The sequence below is a fragment of the Dermochelys coriacea genome, chromosome 4 (assembly GCF_009764565.3).
Source record: "Dermochelys coriacea isolate rDerCor1 chromosome 4, rDerCor1.pri.v4, whole genome shotgun sequence".
NCBI classification, from domain to species: domain Eukaryota; kingdom Metazoa; phylum Chordata; order Testudines; family Dermochelyidae; genus Dermochelys; species Dermochelys coriacea.
This window is the reverse complement of record NC_050071.1, coordinates 33,343,035-33,365,235: the sequence shown is the minus strand read 5'-3', so window position 1 is coordinate 33,365,235 and position 22,201 is coordinate 33,343,035. Positions and strand designations below refer to the sequence as shown.

General features: G+C 38.9%; 1 protein-coding gene across 2 annotated transcripts; it reads right to left on the bottom strand.

The window, feature by feature from the left end:
- Positions 1-10,865: 10,865 nt before the first annotated feature.
- Positions 10,866-21,909, bottom strand: OSTC (oligosaccharyltransferase complex non-catalytic subunit). Of its 2 annotated transcripts, XM_038400352.2 has the most exons (5): positions 21,894-21,909; positions 21,455-21,730; positions 18,324-18,417; positions 15,624-15,821; positions 10,866-11,548 (listed from the first exon to the last, which is right to left on the bottom strand). In XM_038400352.2, exons 2-5 carry the CDS (start codon positions 21,591-21,593, stop codon positions 11,530-11,532), a joined length of 450 nt encoding a protein of 149 aa, XP_038256280.1. In that variant the 5' UTR covers positions 21,594-21,730; positions 21,894-21,909; the 3' UTR covers positions 10,866-11,529. The 2 variants fall into 2 exon arrangements, with proteins under 2 accessions (XP_038256280.1, XP_043369584.1); XM_043513649.1 differs by lacking the exons at positions 15,624-15,821; positions 21,894-21,909 and having other exon boundaries at positions 21,455-21,696.
- Positions 21,910-22,201: the final 292 nt, after the last annotated feature.

The following is a 22,201-nucleotide window of genomic DNA, read 5'->3' as shown; positions in this document are numbered from 1 at the left end:
ACTAGCATAGTAGAAGACCTCTATAATCAGCCCTATGATGGGCTATTTGCAAGCCCTGGTGCAGGGGGCACATTAGGCATGCAGCAGGGTGTGTTGTAAGATGAGAGCCTAAGCAACCATATAGTCAATGAACATGGCTTCTGATGTGTTAGACAGCATCTTAACAAGGGTTAAGAGTATTCTTCAGTCACGTGAAGCTACACTTGAACAAACAGTATTGAAAAGCAGATCCTTTTTGCCTGTCAAGTCAGGACTCTAGGGCACGACTCCAGGCCTTACACACTGCCACAGTGGGATAGGGGCATCTGATTAGGGGCCAGAATCTCTCCCTATATTTTTGGAGTCACATTTTAGGGCACCACAACAGCCCAGAATCCTGACTGCCCGAAAGTGGCTTCATTCTGTGCTCCAGGAGGCACAGCCCCACATTTCAGTTATATAGAGGAGGGAACCCTAGATCCAAACCTCCAAACTTCGAGCAAGTTTGATTAGATTGGATCCAGATTAATTGCTGGCCATAACTGTTTTCTGTAATGGGCCAAATCAAAATCCTAAAGTCAAAGACAACATACAGTAGCGGAGCTTGACTCTCAAATCAGAATCTTGGCTTAGGTTTGTCCATGTACAGCTTCCTTTGGTGAATCAAATATCAACGAACTCTGGAACTGCCCATTTGTCTTTCTAACTGGAGGGGACACTGCAGCTTCTCTAGGATTTTCTTCCCCTGTGGGGGCAGGAAATCACCCGAACATCAGCATACATATCCCTCTCGAGTCCAGAAGATAGATTTTCCCAGAAGCTTGTCTTGGAAAGACTCTCCAGAAGACGCCTTTTTAACAGTTCCACACCATACTGATGAGCTAGAGTGAGCTCACATGAGCCCCTTATTAGCAGCTCCAGCCTTTTGACCCCATGAAGAATCTCAGTTTTCATTTAAAAAAACAAAAGTTAATCTCTAATTCTTTTCACTGTGCAAAAGCTTTGAAAATATAAAGCAATAAAAACTAATAGCAAAGGTGAATAGAAATATGTGGCTGGGATCCACTTCTGCAGTAGGAGGCGGGGGGGGGGGGAGAGAACCTAAAGATCCCCCACCATTTATAGACTGATTGAAAATGGATCAGGTAAGTTTAGGGGTGTACCTCAAAAAATAATATCACTGAACCTCAAAATCCCTAAGTCAAGCCAGTGCACACAACTGTAATGCTGGTGAACAGGAATCAGTTATGTTGGTTGCTAGACATCAGTGCAACGTTCTCCCTTGCACAAGATCTGCATTCAGAGCCTGATTCTATACTTTTATATTGGTGTAATTCCATTGATTGCAGTAGCGGTACATCAAAATCAGGCCCTCAGTGATGCCCTTTTCTGGTGAGTGTACACTTTACTCAATGGACTTCCCCATTCCATATTCTATGTAAAAGACGGGGTCACTGAGTCAGGGCCAGATCCTACAAGGTATTCTGCATGGGTGGACCTCTCTGCCTGCACAGAGCTCAGTGCAGGATCAGGATCTAAGAGTGAAGTGTATAAATAAAAAATGTGGCAACAATTTCTTACAGTGGGCAATAGGTCAGCTCAGAAGAGAAAAAGGGCTAATGTAATGGAAACTTTTCCATCATTACAAGGTTTGCTACTAAGCACCATCTGTAAGAGAATGTCAGTATCTCCTAGAAAAGGTGAACAAAAAAATTTTACACCTAAAATCTCCTGTAACTTTCTTCCTTTAAAACCATTCCAAATGCCTAACCTGATCTGTTATGTTTATCATTTTGAGTGGTAGCTAAATGAAGCACACTATGAGTTAACATGCTCAGTCTCGCAGACTGTCTGTCCATATTGTGTGTGTTCATAGAAGTACATCTGATCAACACCACACAGACACAGTGAGAGGTTAGCTTGGGACAAGCAGCATAACACAAACATGTAGCGTCAGCAGGAAAATGGATAAGACAGCAGCGGAGGGTGTGTCATAATTTGTTCCTAGGCAGAAAAAGGCTCAGAACCAAAATAGGGAGAAAGTTACTGGCCAGCAATTTGAATAAAGACCTAGGGGGTTAGAAAGCACAGAATCTAATTAGTGTGTCAGCACTTTTCAGCAAATAGATCTCCAAGGAGGAGGGTGAGAGAAAGGGAGAAAAACTAGAGAGAAGGTAAAGTGGGGGTAAGGGGACCGGCGTTGGGGAGTTCCAAAAGGAACTTTTAAAACTAATATGAAACCTCAGCCTATTTGATGTAGAGATTAGAACAGGTGAGGAGATGCAGGGAGTATTCAGAATGGAGAGAGGTAAATAGTGGTGTCCCCCATGGGATCTGTACTGGGCCCAGTCCTAATTCAACATATTCATAAATGATCTGGGAAAAGGGGTAAACAGTGAGGTGGCAAAATTTGCAGATACAAAACTACTCAAGATAGTTCAATCCCAGGCAGACGGCGAAGAGCTACAAAAGGATCTCTCAAAACTGGGTGACTGGGCAACAAAATGGCAGATTAAATTCAATGTTGATAAATGCAAAGTAATGCACATTGGAAAACATAATCCCAACTATACATATACAATGATGGGGTCTAAATTAGCTGTTACCACTCAAGAAAGAGATCTTGGAGTCATTGTGGATAGTTCTCTGAAACCATCCACTCAATGTGCAGTGGCAGTCAAAAAGCAAACACAATGTTGGGAATCATTAAGAAAGGGATAGATAATAAGACAGAAAATATCATATTGCCTCTATATAAATCCATGGTACGCCCACACCTTGAATACTGTGTGCAGATGTGGTTGCCCCGTCCGAAAAAAAGATATATTGGACTTGGAAAAGGTTCAGAAAATGGCAACAAAAATGATTAGGGGTATGGGACAGCTGCCGTATGAGAAGAGATTAGTAAGACTGGGACTTTTCAGCTTGGAAAGGAGACGACTAAGGGTGGCTATGATAGAGGTCTATAAAATCACGACTGGGGTAGAGAAAGTAAATAAGGAAGTGTTATTTATTCATAACACAAGAACTAGAGTCCCCAAATGAAATTAATAGGCAGCAGGTTTAAAACAAACAAAAAGGAAGTATTTTTTCACACAACACACAGTAAACCTGTAGAATCTCTTGCCAAGGCCAAGACTATAACAGGGTTCAGAAAAGAACTAGATAAATTCATGGAGGATAGGTCCATCAATGGCTATTAGCCTCTGGGAATGGGTGACAGGGGATGGGGTCACTTGATGTTTACCTGTTCTATTCATTCCCTCTGGGGCACCTGGCATTGGCCACTGTCGGAAGACAGGATACTGGGCTAGATGGACCTTTGGTCTGACCCAGTATGGTCATTCTTATGTTCTTATAACAATTCCCCATTGAACAGTTCAAGAAATGTGAACATTTATTCATTTTCCCCAAATTCTGCTACATTTTTTTTTTTTTTTTTTTAGTATTACAAAGGAGAGAAAAGAGAAACAAACAAACAAACAACCCCAACCAAAATATTTCACTTGTTTGGGCAAAAATGTTTGGTTTTACTGAAAACTTTCACCCAACCAGCCAAATATTTTCAGGTTTTGGTTACCAGAAGAAATAATAATATTTTTGTTTTTTTCAATTTTTTGTCACAAAGGACATATCCCATAGAAAATTTTATTTTAACAAAAAAGCCATTTTACACTGAACAACATTTCAGCTATCAAACTATTAAAATTTTTGACCAGCTCTAGTAAATATTTACTGCTGACATTAATTCCTAGCCGTAGCATATGAAAGCCATTAGTCTTCTCATTAAAGCAAAGGAGTGGGAATTAGAAGGATCTGCATTTTATTCCTTACTCTGCCACTGAGCTGTTACATGACTGTGGGCAAGTCACAGATGGGGAAGCTGACGCACAGAGTAAAAGGGCCATAACAACAGTTGCTTACTTCACAGGCACAGTGTGAGCCTTAATTTACTTTTGTTTGTGAAATGCAGAGTATTAGGAGGGAGGCCAGATCTAGGTACTGTAGCACACATTCCAAAGTGTTGGATGTACACACATATTCCTTTGCAGATTGCCCTTTTCTCTCCCAGTTTCCGTTTACTGTGGGTCTATGAGACATACTCATCATAGGCTTCAGAGTGGCAGCCGTGTTAGTCTGTATTCGCAAAAAGAAAAGGAGTACTTGTGGCACCTTAGAGACTAAAATTTATTAGAGCATAAGCTTTCTTGAGCTACGGCTCACTTCATCGGATGCATTTTGCAAAATGCATCCGATGAAGTGAGCCGTAGCTCACGAAAGCTTATGCTCTAATAAATTTTAGTCTCTAAGGTGCCACAAGTACTCCTTTTCTTTTTTCATCATAGGCTGTCATTTAGTTCTCCATTCAACTAAGTGGAAAGGCTCCCATTGACTTTGATGGTAGTTGGATGAAGCCCTTAGTGTCTTAAGCAAAGCACCTCAGAATTTGGCCTTTAGTGAGCTGGGATATCAAAAAGGAGGTTTTCATATTACTCCTAGAGAAGGGCCTGAACTGCAAAGTGTGAGGCTCAGGTCTTAGTGTGAACTTTTTCAAAACCTGGATTGTGTTCAGATCTAGCATTTTAGTTTGGCAATTATAGAGACAGATGTTGGCTATGACTTTCCATACACAGGGCCGAATTTTCAAATAAGCCTTAATCTGCCTGATAATTTGTATTTGTCGTGTACTAAAATCAAAGTCTGTGTGTCTTACATCTCAGATTTGCATATGCAAATTTGATAGCTACAGGGCCAAAGTTTTTTGGCACTCAAAAACATACAAGTACAGATTTAGAAAAAATCTGACCCATCGTAAATGGAAAATTCATTAGTGGTGTTTCTTTTTGGTAATTTCATTGCCTTTTAGTGGCAAGAGGATGGTTTTATGGTTAAAATCCAGGACTAGAAGATAGGGATTCTATGCCCAGCTCATTCCCAAGTGTTCTATGACCTTGAGTAAGTCAAATAACATCACTGCACTTCAGCTTTCTTGTCTACAGAATGTGTGTAATACTACTTACCTGCTCACTGATGTATTAATTTAATCAGTCTTTGGAAACAACTTTGAGATCCTTGGATAGAAGGTCAAGGCAGTCAGTATGAACTCTCAGTCAGAAAGATCTCTACAGCTCAATTATGTTTGAAAACTCAGCCACAAGTTGTTCAAAGAGAAAATTTGTTCTGTTTGTACTCTTTCAGAAGCAGAAAGATGGTGTGTTAAATACAAAGTATCAGCATTATTCGTGTATTTGTTTTACAAAAATCAGACAAAATATTAGAGTGTTTGTTTCCTTGCCCTTCAGTACTTTTCTACATCTTTTTAAAGGAGTTTCTTCTCTCCAGCACCTCTGTATTCTCAGAGACAGGGGAATAGCATTGTAGTGAGCACCATCCAGTGGTCAATGAGGATTTGGACTGACGCATCATATTGCAGATACACACATTATATAAAGCTGAAAAGTTACAGCTGGAAAAATAGCAGAGGTGGGGTTGATGGTGGTGCCAGAGTTACTGGAAGGTAGAAAAAAATATTTTTATTTGGCCAACTGCAGATACACCTATAATTTTGAAGTAAAACAAAAAATGTTATTTTCAACAGAATTATCTCTGCCAGTCGCTGAATAATGTCTTAATGTTTTTAGTAGTGGGTGTTTTGGGGTTCAGTCTTCTCTGGTTCAATCTATACAGAGCTTTCAACAAAATTTAACAACAATGCTTAAGCACAGTTTGAGCTTTCATGGCCGGAGCCATGCTTTGCTGAGGAAATGTGGCCATCTCTGATTTACCTAAGTGGGATACCTTAACTAGAGCATGAGTTTTGAGACAATTTCTACAATTGGCTTTGTCCACACTGCTGATCCACAGCATGTCAGATGAGGCTGTTTCAGCCACAACCTAATTTAAACCATAATTAAGCATGGCTGTTGAATTCATTTGAAAAAAAATCACGGGGCTTATTCTCCTCTTACTTACACCGGCAATCTCCATTGATTTCAATAGAGCTTACTCTGGAGTTATACCAGTGCTAGGTGAGAGCAGAATCTGTTTAGGGCCATCAATGATATGAGCTATGACTTCAACAAGTACCAAAAGAAGAAAAGATCTAACTTGGCGGGAGCTGATGTTTATTTAAATTTCTCCTGACTAGGTTACAAACGCAAATATTGATTTAATCTAGTTTACCATAATCATTCTGTTTTACCTGTGCAAGAAACAGTGATTTCAATGGTTAGGTGGGCACCTGACACACAATTAATCTGTGGAACTCATTGCTAGGGGATGTTGTGAAGGCCAAAAGTATAACTGGGTTCAAAAAAGAACTAGATAAGTTCATGGAGGATAGGTCCATCAATGGCTATTAGCCAAGATGGTCGGGGTGCAACCCTGTGCTCTGGCTGTCCCTAAACTTCTGACTGTCAGAAACCAGAGTGGAAGACAAGGTTGGATCTCTCCAAAATAGCTATGATCTGTACACCCCCGGCAGTTCAATCAACCACTGACTAAAACAGGATACTAGGCTAGATAGACTAGGGATACGACCTAGGGTGGCAGTTCTTATGTTTTGATATCTTTAAGAAGGAAGATTCCTTTTCCCTGAGTTTCTGAATGTGTGCATTTCCTGGTTATGCCTTGTGTGCTGTGTATGCTACTCTGTTATTTTATGAGTTTTCTCTGTTTGTTCCATTATGTACAGTGATATGCTATCCATGCCCATTAAATATTCAATTGATTTTTTTTTTTAAAACAACAAAGTTACATTGCAAAGAAGTTTAAGAACTTTCAGCTTATCAATTAAAAGGTGTTTTTAAGTCCAAGACCAGGAAAGGAAAGTCTACTTTTTAAGAGACATTGCTACAGGAAAGAAGTTTGGCCACTGCAGTGTCTTTGTTAGATCTCCAGTGTATTGTAGTATGATGCACTTGAATTTCTGTTGTTTTCAAAACGATTCATGCAAGAAGCACTACAGAGATAATGAGGAGAGTGGAGCTATAAAAACATATTGATACCAGGTAACTAAGAGAGAAGACAGGACTAGTCAAGGGAACAGAGAATGGCAAAGCGGCTGGGGAGCCTGAAATAAGATTAGAAGAGCCAGGAGGCACTGAGATTATGTCTGCACTTGGTGCTGAGGGGTGATGCCCAGCTAACAGACATACCTGCTCTAGCTCTGCTCAAGCTAATATACACAAAAATAGCAACTTAGCTTTATAGACCAGTAAACCTTTTAAAACATTCTTCTGCAGGTTACCCCTCCGTGTAAACTTTATTCAAGCTGTGAGAAAGATGACAGAGCATGGAGCTTCCTTCACCACCAGACTCATTCTTCCCTCACTGGCATTGGCTAAAATGCAAATTGTTCTCTTTCCTGCCATCTTCTCCCTCTGCTGTCTTGATGGTCATGTTTACTGCTTGTACGTAAACTGAGGCAAACCTCGATTACTTTGTTTAGGACAGACCTATTTAATATCTTTACAAAGGCAAACCCATCTGGTCTTGAACATATCCTAGTAACATCATATGGGGGGATTTAGAACTTTACATATAACATTACTCCATACATTTTGCCATGGTATTGTTGAGCAGCGAGTTATTCGTTTTTAAACGATACCTCACTAGGCATATTTTTTTCCAAAGATTATTAGATGCATAGGGTGTGAAATAACGGGGTGCTTTAGGTCACACTCACAGTGTTCCATTCACTTCCACTAGCACTAGCATTTACCCACTTTGTGCAGAGTATAACAGTGCACAGCACTGATGCATCAGGCTCAATGTGAGCAAGAGCAATAATTATTAAATCATTTTTCTTGGATTAGGCATAACATTACACAAGTGTTGCAATAGATATCTATCGTGTATTTTTTATGGCCTTAATTACCACACTGAGTGCCTCTCAATCTTTAAATGTATTTATTGTCACAATGTCCAAGAGACAGGGAAGGACTATTATCTCCATTTTATAGATAGGAACTGAGGCAAAGAGAGAGACTAAATGACTTGCCTAAAGCAAACAAGTAGAGCAGAGAATTGGACCCAAATCTCCTGAACCTCAGACTAGAACTCTAGAAACCATCCTCTCTCAAGACCATTACAAATAGCAATAGGCTGCCTCGATAGCAGCACAGAGCTAAAGAGTTTTTACTTCCACTTAATTTGAAAGGCACAGCTTCTTCCCCTTGACACAATTTAAGCACAAAGACCACATACCAAGATCTACCAAAATTCTACTCCCTATTTCAACAGATGCACGCTGTTGTCTTGGCAAAGTCACTTAGGCCTAAATTTTCAAATGTGTCTGTTAGTTTGGGTAATCTAACTTGTGACACAGACTTTTAGAGGTTCTAAGCACCCACTGTTCTCATTAAGTTCAGTTGGCGCTACAAGCACTCGGCATTTGAAATTCAGGGACTGGGTTTCGCAATATGGGCACCCACAGATTCACTGTATTAGTTGACACTTTTGAAATGGTAAATTTTAGCTTCAGTGTCAGTTTCCGCATTATAAAGAGGAAGGCTTGTGTGATGAAAAGATTGATGTGTGTCAGTTGCTCTGCAGAAGATCACTAGTTAAGATTTTAAGCAAATTTACTGAAGTGTTTTTAAATTGGCATATGATCCATGCAAGTTTTAACATTCATTGGCTTGAATCTGAGATTTCTGTACAAGCTTATACCACAGTTAAAATCTGTCATGTTAGGATATTAACATGAAGCACTGTTAATATTTATTACTGCACTTGAAAAGAGGATGCAGTAAAATGGGCTGGTATAACACAGAGTAAGATACTGTAAGTACTACAGTTAAGAGTTTATATTGCTGTTAAATTCAAATATGATCCATGAATTGGGAGATTACAATTAAGTAAGAGATTTAGAAATAAATTTGGCCTCATTGGAGGTGTGCAAGTAGTCTACTCAGTACAGTAATGTGCACATTTGTGTATTTTCCAAATCTTTGTAAAAAAAATTATGCCACACATTTTAATTACTTATAATCCTAATGCAGTGGGACTAGTAAAGATGCCAGTGTATTTCACACAGTTAAATTTATTCTTGATTAGTCATGAAACGTATTTATAAACTCTACACTGTTAAAAATTCATTAGACTTACTGTAATCTCTTTATCAGCAAATCTTTCAAACCACAAACTTGTTTGTCAGAGGGTTGATTCAATGCCACAAATACAGCATATCTTACTTCTGATATACAATTCTCAGCAGGCTGGAGTAGTAGAGAAAAAAAAGACAGTGCCCAGACTTTATAACCACACTTCTAGGCAGTGTATGTTTAATTCTCAGCACTATTACCAGTCTAATACCTCTCGCCTTGCTTGGAGTGCCGACATGCAAGAGCTCCAAATTCAAGTCTATTTCTAGCACACCAGCCTAGAAGGGACAGGCTTTTTTTTTGTTTTGTTTTTTTAATATAATATATCTGAATACAGGAGTTCTTAATTTGACTGCCACTAAGTTTCTATCACAAAGCAGACTGAAAGTGCTGCGTTTACCAAGCAAGTAAATAGCCATATCTTTATTTCCCACTATGGAAAGATGTTTTCCTGTTATCAATATCTTTATCTTAATGCAGCTTTTCAGTCTGCTTTTGGATGAACTATGACAGGTTCTCTCCCATCTTATGCTTTAGGATGGGGTAGTCTAGACTAAGGGTAAAGCCAAATTTTTTTGTATAATTTGCTTTCACTCATTCATACATTTTCTTGAATAACCCAAAACCAGGCTCATGAAGCCATCTGGTGGTGTGTACAGTAAACAGCATACAATTTTACAACACACACCTATTCACATAATTGAAGAGTCAGATGAGATCCAGCAATGCTTCTCTTTTACAGTTTGTTTGGTACACTACCTCACAGAAGAAACCTCTCAAAACCATGCCAGAATTGAACCAGGTTCAGTCCTGTACTGATGCTTTACGAACCAAACTACTCCCATTTCTGCACGATGTACCGCACTTCTGGGCTCACTCTTTTATTATTCCCCTCCTCCGTTTCTTTCTGCTTTCTCTCCTTACTGCAGAGGATAATAGCTGGTCTGTAGTGGTCCTGTAAATAGTACTTTCCCCACTAAGACTGTCAGTACCAGAGGGATACAAACAACACACTTGGGAAAATGCAGGATTCCTGTGATCATAAGCTTCCATCAGAACTCACTCATAGCTTAAAAAAACCCCCATTAACTACACCAACTCTCCTTATAGATAAAGGTGTAGCAAAACAATGTAGCAATGATTACATAAACATAAGAGAAGGAACGAGTGGAAAGTTTGCTTCTCATGATGGCATGTCAGATAGAAGATGTTAAACAGCAAGATCTCAAAAAACATAGGCATACTGAGGTCCTAAACAGAACTAATGCTCCCAGTGAAAGAATTAACTTCTGAATCCAGAGTATAACATAGTACTTTGAACACTTGTGACTAGGTAAAGGACCTTGCTGTGATTTTTGACAAAGACTGTTTCTTCCCACAGAGAGAAGCAATGCACGATCTGCACAAATAATCTCATTACTCTAATTATTAATATTTCCTCTCATGTGTATACACACTAATCAAAGAAAAATAAGTTAGTGTCTGTCCTTAGCCAATTTAAAACAGAAGCAGGAGCTTCCAAAGTAATTCAGTAACTTACCTTGTTATTGGTAATGGTGTCCATTTCAGTACAATGCATGCCTGAAGAACCGCAGACTCTGGTGAGCTTAGGAGAGACAGCTACAGTTGCCCCCTACAGTTTACAATATCACTATCCAATAAAAGATACATTAAGTAAACCACCATTGTGTAGTAGCATTGTTACTACAGAACCTATAGAATAGGCTGTGTACAATTTGCAAAAACTACTGTTTTAGAAATCACACAAAATGCAAGTGGTTTAGTAGAAAACATGTTTAATTTGGCTCCTTTCATACACTGTTCCAAAAAGAAATACACTCACACAGTGTTGTATCCACTGTCCATCTGGATTTGTTAATGCGTTGCCATGAACATCAAGGCAACAGGTGCCTTAGAAATAATTTCCCTAGACACAGTGTGTTTGATAGTAAAGTATCACCAAAAGACTTCTCTCCAGGTATAAACTTGGTACGGGGCAGGCCACAGAAAAAAGGCCAGAGTGCTGCACACTTTAAAATCAGGAATTGTAAAACATCTGTCCAATACCTCACAGTCAGGTTAAGGGAAAAAATGCGGAGGGGAAAAATACCAGTTTTACATTTTATAGTGAATTGTTTCAAGATACAAATTCATACCTAAAGCTAAGTAACAGTTCAGTAACTTTTTCTTTTTTAAAGATAGAAACAGACAAGTGATAAAACACTGTTTTAAAAATACACCAACTACTGGTAATGACGGTTTTTAATAATGAAAGGAGACAGTTGGAAGCACTTCTTGCACTTGCTGATTCGCATAACTAGACCTTTCTTGTGTCTTCTTGTAGGGGACAGTATAATTTTTTTTTTTTAATAGATTGCTTGTTTTTAAGCTCTTCATGAAGAGAAGCAAATCCATTTTGTGCTTGCATATATCACACAAGGCACTAACCCATCAAGTATCCCCTGCAGGACAAAATAAAAGTTGAGAGAGAAGTTAGGAGCACAGCACACCTAAACTGAACAGATTACAATTTTCAAAATAAAGCTATACCAGGTTACCAGTGTACCGATTTGTCAGACTTAAACAATTGAAAAAGTTATATATTAAAAAATCTTAAAGAGCAAACAATAGGAACAACAAACTGTTAGCTAAAATGACAGTTCAAGCCTTAAATAATGTTATGGTATAGACCTTCACTAGAAACACGGTCAATGGATAATTATGAAACTTTCCACTCAGTTAAAGCTTAATGAGTCTATTCCATATTCAAATTTTCACCAGAGCACACAACTATTCCTGTGGTGTATGTGATATATTAATGCAAGTTTAGGTCTACAATTCCAGAGCCTCTTTTAAGAATATAAAATTTTCAAAAACAGAAGACCAAGAGATAAAATTGTTCAGAAATAACCATACAATAAAGTATAGATCCAAGGATTCTTTCTATTCTCCCTGTTCTAGGTTAATTAACTGGAGTCTAGCTATAACTAGGTCTCAGGTCCAAAAATCTGGTTTTACTAGCTGTCAACCAGATTATTCACCAAGATGAACTCCAAACATTGGCTTGTGGTTGAAACTAGTTGCAGTTGCCCCTAGATCAACTTCTCTAAGTATAAGTTTCGAGTTGGTCTGTATAAAATTAAGATAGCTACTCCCTGCAATTGTCTGAAATTTAAAGAAATGCAAATTCAATTTACAGTTCTAACATTTTATAGCAAAGCTCAAACTGGCATCTTTGTGGTGTTGTTCTGGTAACATATACAAACAAGCTCTGTAATGGTGGGAAACACTTTGGGCACTGCTGGAACATTTAAAACACCTACTCTGTGTCCTTAAAAAAAGGCTGCATCTTTGGTCATTTGAAATAGGTCTTAATGTCCATGGAGAGTTCTACTCTATGTTTATCGAGCAAAAAAACAAAAATAAAAACAAAAATCCTCTCTAACCAAAAAGGAAATTTTCATTTGATGAATATTAAAGATCAAAAACTTTCAGAAGTGTAATCTGGGGAGTCTATAGTCCTCTCAAGTCCATCAAATAACCATCACATTGGGTTAATGTTTTTTAACAAGGATTTTATAAAGAATCCAGTAAAACATTCCTTGGAAGAAATTTCTTCCATTCCTTTTTACCAACTTGTAGTAGTCTGGGAAGTTTCTCCTTTACTGGCACACTACTACCTACTGTAGATAGGGATCTACATGAAGAGAATCATGGCAGCTGTGCTTACTTGTAGGTAGTTATAGCCAGGTAGCCCTGAGAAGATATCCCAGCAGGCTGGCAAGGAACTTCTATACTAGCAAATCCGAGGGGCACCTTCATATACCAGCATTTCCTAGCCTTAGTGTTTGTGCCATTAACTGCAGAGAAACTTGCTGAGAGATTCAAGGGTGAAACAGGAACCTGCTCTGCTGACTAGCTTGAGCACTCCACCCTCCACCCCCATTATACTGTGATATAATCACTGAAACAGATTTAGTCTATTATTCTCAACCTAGCCTTTATCATCATGAATTCTGGAAGCCTTTATTACATTTTGTGAAAGGTTCTGCATTTGTGCTGCTCAAACAGACTATCAATTTCAAGATCCTACATCATTCAGCCCAAACTGGTACAATTCAGCCACAACTTTTCTCCTTTCTTGTCTCCTCTAACCTCCATTTCTTCAATGAACTAAGGTAAAGTAATGGCCGAGACACACGTCTTACAGAGTAGCTGTATATTATTGCAACCTTTGTCCTTCCTTTCCCTAATTTCCCCTTGTAGGTTTATGGCTCTCACTTCTTGAATCATGTCTTAACCACAACATTTCAGAGCAACAACTGTCTTTACTTGTTTCTGTGAGGCATCTAGCACAATTTTGGGTGTTTGAAAAACAGAAGGGACAGCATAAGTCTATTGTTGTGAGTATAACTACAATAACAATGGGAATCATGATTTAGATTTTAAACCTGTGTTCTCAGATACAAAAACAAGAATAATGTCCACATTAATCAAAAACAATATACTGAATACTACCAGAATACAAAGGCTTTTCTGTGCCTTGAATAACTTAGGAACTTCCTGCCTTTCAATAAAAGTAAAATTCAGTGTCATGTCCTGTATCCGATAAGTCTTGTATTTTCATTAATGAGGATTTAGCAAGTTATTTGGCACTCATACGTGACAAACTCTCCCTTAGGCAAGATATTCCTGAATATTAAATAATCAGTGAACAAAAGCATGCTAGGAAATTAACTGAAATGATACAAAGTCAGTACACCATGTAAAACCTTTGTTATTGTTAGAACATATGTCCAAGCCGCAAATGATTCTTATAAGATTTTCTTCCTATTTTTTACGAGTTTCTCTAACATGACCACGAACTCTTGAGACCAGCCACATTTGATTAAAAAAATAAATCTATTGTATGCTGGTGCTTTATGCTGAATTGCTACATACTGCCAGGAAACCCAACACTTGCATTTTATGGGCCAGTAATTATATTGCAGAGGAGATTTAATGACTCTCCAAGAAATGGAAAATGATCATATCATTATTTAAAAAAAAACAAAACACAACAACAACAACAACAACAAAAAAACCAAAAACATCCCCTGCCAGTTAATTCATGGAGTGGTTTTAGCAGTGGCCCTCAAAGAAACTGCTGCTGTTGGCAGCTCTAGAGGTCATAGTGGGGTTGAGAAGTGGGAGGGAAGGAGAAAAGGCAGGCAGGCAGCAAAAATAAAATAAATTCATTATAAGCTACTGAATAGACTGGAAAACACAGAATCAAGAAGCTCGAAAGCCCTGTCAGTACATGCAAGAACTAAGATGCTCCACCCCCCTTGGAAGATTTTTCACAGGCTGTAGAACAATTTTCCAGATAGCCTCAGTTTTCCTTCTTAATTTTCACCTTGTTATACCCCTAATTCATCTCCCATCCTCCCAGTGCTTACCAATTTATGCTTCTCTCTAAAGCCTGTGCTGGCTTTTAGCCAACCTGTATAGATTAAGTCTTTTAATCTTTCCTCAAAATCCAACCCATCCAGTCTAGAATCAAATTGTATTGTAGCTATGATTTCTGACAGGGAGCTTGTCACCTCCCTGCACAACAACTTGATGTCTCAGAATGGGGAGACCCAAAAACATTACACCTCACTAAAGAGGGCATATTCCAATTTTAACTAAAACACCTTAAAGCAAAGCTGTGAGTTTTTAATCTACACCAATTTTTTTTTTTTAAATACAACTTATCCTTGCTTCATATGTAGTACTTCGTAAACTTAGCTGGGATCCTAGAAATCAGTTTGCCACAGAAAAACTTGGAATTTGCATTTTTACAGAAATTCTTTAGTTTTTACATTTTGTGAAAAAATAAAAATGTATTAACTAAATTTTACTGATGAAAGTACCAGTGCCACTTATTCAATGGGCGCAACCTTCTTCTCTTGTGGTTGATTTTTGAATGCGCTGACCACCTAAGCCCTTACCACAGTCAGCCCTGGGTGGCTGGTGGTTCAGTTAGTACAGAGAGCCTGATAATGGAGGCTCGGATAAACTGTACATAGCTAAACACACTCCAATACACTGCTTTGGCATATAGAGGTTACTCAATGACTTATAGGGGTTTGTATTTTAATGCATCTCAAATTTCAGCCTCCAGGACTAACTCAGAAAGTGAGTAAAGTTAATAGAAAAGCAATTTTTGCTTTTTATTTTGTGCGTTAAAAAAAAAATTTCTGAAAATATAGAAAGCAGACAAATATTTGGTATATGTAAGAAATACAAATTGTAATTCTATTAATTTTATTTTATTATAATGATTGATGTCACTGGAAGGCTTTGAACTTGCTCAAAAAATGTTGTTATACCAATAAAACATTGTGTTCAACTGATACCTGTATTTATAGTGGCTAGGGAAACTGAAGTTCAGCATTCCACTTTAATAGTGGAAAAAAACCATACAAATCTGTGATTTATCACAAAACTAGGATCCCTGCTTATTAGTAACAGAAAGGGAGGGGAGAACAGCATGAAATGTACTAAACAACTTACGGCAATTTCATCCGCATGAAAACTCTTGCCATGAAGAAGCTCAACAGCACGCTGACAAATCCAATAAAAAGCAACAGAAATCTATTGAGCTTTGGGATATTTGGTGCATTGGATCGGTCCAGAATTATGAAGCCTAAGCCTCCCATTGTGAAGAGGAAGCTGGATGCGAGTCCTTCCATAATATACTGTCCATTTACTCTGGGGGGGCGGGAAAAAAACAGGAATAAAAGATGTTTCAGTAGAACACCAGCCCCTGAAGGTATTATTTCCACTTCAAGAGCCAGCTATTTAGTGTAATATTTTGATCTGCTTCCGTTTCACAAAAATCCAGGACAGTTCATTTTGATGTTTACACACTTAGCTCCAGCAACATGTGTTATGTTCCACTGTCTCCTGATACAAAGTCAATCATGATAAGGGATTAATATATAATTTAGCTCCTGGATCAGTACTTTGCAAGGTGACAGATGTACTAATGCTTTTAAAGTATTCATAAAAGGGTAACGTGACTGTATGCAAAACCACCGAATTTTATACATTATTTTATTTAGAATTTTAAATATGAGTGGTAATTTCAAATGTATCTTGGTTGAAAGCAAAAATAAGTTAACAAATGAATGCAAGTAGGGACCCAAAACTTCTAGACTGTTGAGCTTTCAAGTTTGTTTCCCAAACTAGTGCTTAGAAGACAAACCCAGAATTCCAGTCACTGTAAGAAGAGAAGCGTTATTCAAGTCCATATCAAGGGAAGAATTGGGTCTCCTTGTTCTAGCACAGCATTAGGAGTAAGATGTGCTAGACCAGTGGTTCTCAAACAGAGGTCTGGGGTCACCTTGGGGCTCACAAGCAGATTTCAAGGAGTCCACAAAGCAGGACCAGCATTAGACTTGCTAGGGCCCAGGGCAGAAAGCCAAAGCCCCACCTAATGGGGCAGAAACACAGGGTTCTGAGCCTCGCCACCCAGGGCTGAAACCAAATCCTGAGCAACTCAGCTTCACAGGCCCCCCTATAGTGTGGTGCCCCGGACAATTGCCCTGCTTGATACCTCCTAATATTGGCATTGGCTTTTATATGCAGAAAAACAGTTGTTGCGGCACAGATGGGCCATAGAGTTTTTACAGCATGTTGGGGAGGTCTCACAAAGAAAAAAGGTTGAGAACCCTGGCACTCTGGCATTCTCATTTCTGTCACTGCATGATTTTGGATAAGTCCCTTAACACATCTGTGCCTCAGTTTTCTAATTTGTAATACAGGTATACACCACCACCTTCTAAAAGCACTTTGCTGGAAGGATCTACAAGGGTGCAGAGCATTTCATTAGTGTCTAATCTTGATAAACAGTAGTCTAATCTTTTCCACTGTTCTTCCCCATGACTTTCACTAAAGTGCTCCAACTTCCTGGAGCAATGTGATTCATGTATATTGCAGTAGCCCAAAGAAATCTGAAGCATATATTGGAAGGTGTTAATTCTGAGCACAAACTCTACGAAAAAGATTCCTAGAGTCAAGAGTAACAATGAGAAACTACTACGTATTTTATAATCAATTTAAAAAAAAAAATACAGTATCAGCTCTCTTTTTTACAATGAGGTACTTTTAGTTAAAAAAAACAAAAAAAGCCCATCATTTTCTGCAGGAATTAAGAATAACCAATCCAGACAGTCAAAATCCAGAGCTCTGTAAACTTGCTCCTTAATTTTCTCAACTAACTTCTGATAAAATTAGTTTCACCTCTAATAAAATTTTAGATTCTAAGCAAGAAGAATCTGCAGAACTAATTTTGAAGGACAGATACTGTAGATTTAGGTTTCAAACTGAATAAATCTGTCCCTAAACTGCAAGTTACTCTATATGGGTGGTCCCCTGCATTTATGCAAAATAACTAAGACCTTGATCTTGCAAATAATTTTATTTTGGGTTCAAAAACTGAATGCAAATTATGGATACAAGTTCTACAGTTTATTGCTGTTGCGAGTAATTAGAAAAATAAGATTTCTGGTTTGCTCTTGCAGCAGAACTGGATGTAGAACAGAAAAATGGTCATTCAAAATAATAGAAAAAAGAGTTGGGGAGGGAAAAGAAAGTGAAATCCAACTAAAGACAGGTTATATTAATGCACACAACTAGACTGGGGTATTCAGTTTTAATTGTTACATATTTGCAGCTACCCACTTTTCCTTTCACAAACAAGCACACAAAAATATTTCATCCATTATTAAACAAAGTTTAACAGAAAGGAAATATATAAAAACACATTACAAAACTGGTGTATTCTGTCAACTCTGACAAGTAATTAAAAAGATATTATAGTTATGAAAAAGGATCAAATATAGCTTCTGTTTGTTATAAATCTTGACTTCTACTCATGAATATTAATTTGTATCATCTACCTGAAATTTCATTTCCTGTAATGCAAAAATCTTTTTGTATTTTTATCAATTACATATCTATTAAAATCTCAAACAATAAAAGTCAAATCCTTCCAAGCCTATATATTAAATATACTGTGAATATTTAAACAATTCATTTGCAAAAGGCGGCTCCAATCAGTGCAATCAGATGCATATTTGTCGATCCTGAGGCCCTCAGAGAGCACAGCTGAAGTTAATGGAGCTCTCCAACAGCATTGTGGTTCACTTGCATTCATCTGTTGGCAGGTCAGGGAGAGACCATTCAATTATGACAAAGGATAATTTCTACCTGTATGCCAAGAAGGCCACTGGTCTCTGATGTCCATGTTCATCGGTCATAGACCCAACACTGGGAGGTTCTACAATCACATCATAGATTATTCCTATTAAAAAAAGGGAAAAAAAACAAACATTAGTTTTGGATGATGGGCCAGCATCATCTATCTCTAAATATTAAGAATGATTTCCTTCTACAGACAGTATGAATAGAAAGGGAACAGTTTAGTAAATTACTTGCCATTTTACATCTCCTGTTCAAGTGCTAAGAAACGCATAAGTAAGTAAGTTATAACCTTAAATTATAATGGGATGAATATCAGACATTTCAGAAAGCCATTTTTTTACATTAGGGTATATCTAGAGAGCAGCTGGGAAGGTCGTTCCCAGGTTGGGTAGAAATACACATGCTATTTCTGCTCAAGCTAGCATGCAAAAAGTAGCAGCATGGCCACAGTGGCTCAGGCTAGTTACCAGAGTAAAATCCTGCCCGACCCCCGGGGTAGGTACTCAGGCAGCTGTGCTGTCACACCACCACTGCTATTAGAACACTAGTTCAATCACTCCTAGCATGTGTATGTCTCCGAGAGTGGAGAATCACCATCCCAGCTGCTGTGTAGACTACCATTAACGGTAAGTGGCTTATACACAATTAGTACTCCAATGACTTTACACATTCGCAGTCCTAAGTGTTCTTCACATCATAGCCTAGGACACTAGACCTTGTTTTCCTACTTAATCAAGTTTAATCTGTGATTGTTAACTTGATTAATTCCATTTACCTTTATAAGGATAACAAAAATAAAAAACACTTTTGGCTGAAAACACTTTTGGCTGAAAAGACCCAAAATGTACAGTAGTGTTCTATTTATGGAACATTCTTTCTTACTTTATAGGTACAGAAACTATAGAATATCATGGGAAGATTCATGTTGCAATGTCATTGAAACTTTAGCTGTAATTTTGAATTTAATCTAGAATTTTAGGAGTTACTTGCGTAAAACTCTAAATTTATTCCAGCAAATTTACTTGAGCTACTGCCTCTTGTGGTTGGACTTCACATTCCTTATTTGTTTCTGGGGTGACTACAGCATATGAGGCACTGTATAAACTCACAGGACACACATTCTCAGCCCCAGAAAGAGAAGCAGGGGGGAAAGAAAAGGAGAGGGAGCAGAAAATACAACATACAAGGAAAGAGATCATGAAGATAAATTAGCCATGTCTTGATATGGTATTTTTAATTAACATACATTAGGGCTGTCAACCGATTAAAAAATTAATCGTGATTAATTAGAAAATTTTTTAAAAAAATCGTGATTAATTGGGCGATTAAATACTAGAATACCATTTATTTAAGTATTTTGGATGTTCTCTACATTTTCAAATATATTGTTTTCAATTACAACACAGAATACGAAGTGTACAGTGCTCACTTTATATTTTTATTACAAATATTTTCACATTAAAAACAAAAAAAATAGTATTTTTCAATTCATCTAATACAAGTGCTGCAGCGCAATCTCTTTATCATGAAAGTTGAACTTACAAATGTAGAATTATGTACAAAAAAACCTGCATTCAAAAATAAAACAATGTAAAACTTTAGCGCCCACAAGTCTACTCAGTCCTACTTCAGCCAATCACTCAGACAAACAAGTTTGGTTTCAATTTGCAGGAAATAATATTGCCTGCTTCTTGTTTACAAAGTCACCTGAAACTGAAAACAGGAGTTTGCATGGCACCGTTGTAGCCGGCGTCAAAAGATATTAACATGCCAGATGCGCTAAAGATTCATATGTCCATTCATTCTTCAACCACCATCCCAGACACCATGCGTCCATGCTGATGACGGGTTCTGCTCGATAATGATCCAAAGCAGAGCAAACCGACATATGCTCATTTTCATCATCTTAGTCAGATGCCACCAGCAGATTGATTTTCTCTTTTGGTGATTTGGGTTCTGTAGTTTCTGCATCGGAGTGCTGCTCTTTTAAGACGTCTGAAAGCAAGCTCCACACCCCGTCTCAATCAGATTTTGGAAGGCACTACAGATTCTTAACCCTTGGGTTGAGTGCTTTATCTATTTTTAGAAATCTCACATCGTACCTTCTTTGCTTTTTGTCAAATCTGCTGTGAAAGTGTTCTTTAAATGAACAACATGTGCTAGGTCATCATCCAAGACTGCTATAACATGAAATATATGGCAGAATGCGGGTAAAAACAGAACAGGAGACACAGTTCTCCCCCAAGAAGTTCAGTCCCAAATTTAATTAACGCACTATTTTTTTAATGAGCATCATCAGCATGTCCTCTGGAATGGTGGCCGAAGCATGAAGGGGCATATGAAAATTTAGCATATCTGGCACGTAAATACCTTGAATTGCCAGCTACAAAAGTGCCATGAGAATACCTGTTCTCACTTTCAGGTGATATTGTAAATAAGAAGCAGGCAGCATTATTTCCCGTGAATGTAAACAAACTTATTTGTCTTAGCAGGTAGCTGAACAGGAAGTAGGACCGAGTGGACTTGTAGGCTCTAAAGTTTTACACTGTTTTGTTTTTGAGTGGAATTATATTACAAAAAAAATCTGCATTTGTAAATTACACTTTAATACTAAGGAGATTGCACTACAGTACTTGTAAGAGGTGAATTGAAAAATACTATTTCTTTTGTTTATCATTTTTACAGTACAAATATTTGTAATAAAAAGAATATAAAGTGAGCACTGTACACTTTGTATTTGGTGTAATATAAATCAATGTATTTGAAAATGTAGAAAAACATCCAAAAATGTTTTAAAAATTAATTGGTATTCAATTGTTTAGCAGTGCGATTAATCACAGTTATTTTTTTGAGTTGATCGCATGAGTTAACTGTGACTAATTGACAGCCCTAATATAAACTATTCTACATGCCCCTCTACCTATATTTCTTGCAGGTGACAAAGAGGGGATCTTCATGAAAGATTTGAATTGAGAGGGTAGCAGCTCTGCAGACTAGTGCAACAAACTTCTCATGCCACTTAGGTAAGGGTAACCCCACCGCCCGCCGCTCCCAACAGGCGCCTAGGAGCGGAGAGAACAGGCCTAATCCTGCCCCCCCTCCCCGCGCCCAGCCCTCCGCCCTCCCGGGCCCGTTACCTCCGGTGATGAGGAAGTAGGACACCACTACCAGCGCGTAGACGGTCATAGCCGAGGGCGTGTGCACCCAGCTTGGCCGCTTCAGCTTGATGTTGGGGCACTGGAGCACCGCGAACGGCACCCGGTAAAGCGTCTCCATGATGGCAACCCAGCCACCTCCACGGAAGGCTAATCAAACCCAGCACCGCCGCCTTGACCCACCGCGGCCACCGTCGCTCTACACGAGTGCGGAAGCGCAAGCCAGCTAGAGAGGGAACGCAGGGCAACGGCGGGGTCCTGGAAGGTGATAAAAATAGGGCGAAAAAGTGCAAAATTGAGCACGATAACGGTCACCTGGAGAAAAAAAATCGAGCTACAAAATCTCACGTCGTTAAAACACCGCCAAACTCTGGAGTTTCAATCCAACTGTACGTGTCTGGGGAATAGCAACACTACTCACCTGCCAGATCCTAGCAGCCCCTGACGTGGCCTTGACACGGCAACTGAGAGTGTCTCGGGCGGGACTGGCCCACCGGAAGCCCCGCCCGCAGAGCAGGAGGCCCCGCCCACACTGCGGAACCTGGTCGGCGGGGCGCCGTCTCCGGGCTCAAGCTCGTAATCGCGCGTTACCGTTGCGGCACCGGCCGGGCAGCACGTGGGGGGCGGGGCGGGGCGGGGCGCGGCGCAGGTAGCGGTGCGTTAAGTCTGTCCCGCGTGTCCCTTCCCCCAGCAACAGAGCGCAGGGAACTGCCTCTGGGTTCGGCCTCG

Excerpts from the sequence above, each read along its gene's own strand:
- OSTC (XM_038400352.2), bottom strand. The coding sequence starts at position 21,593 with ATGGAGACGCTTTACCGGGTGCCGTTCGCGGTGCTCCAGTGCCCCAAC. Across the intron at positions 18,418-21,454 it reads CTACTTCCTCATCACCGGAG|GAATAATCTATGATGTGATT; the intron begins GTAACGGGCCCG and ends TTTTTTTAATAG. Across the intron at positions 15,822-18,323 it reads GTGGCCTTCTTGGCATACAG|AGTAAATGGACAGTATATTA; the intron begins GTAGAAATTATC and ends CCGCCCCCCCAG.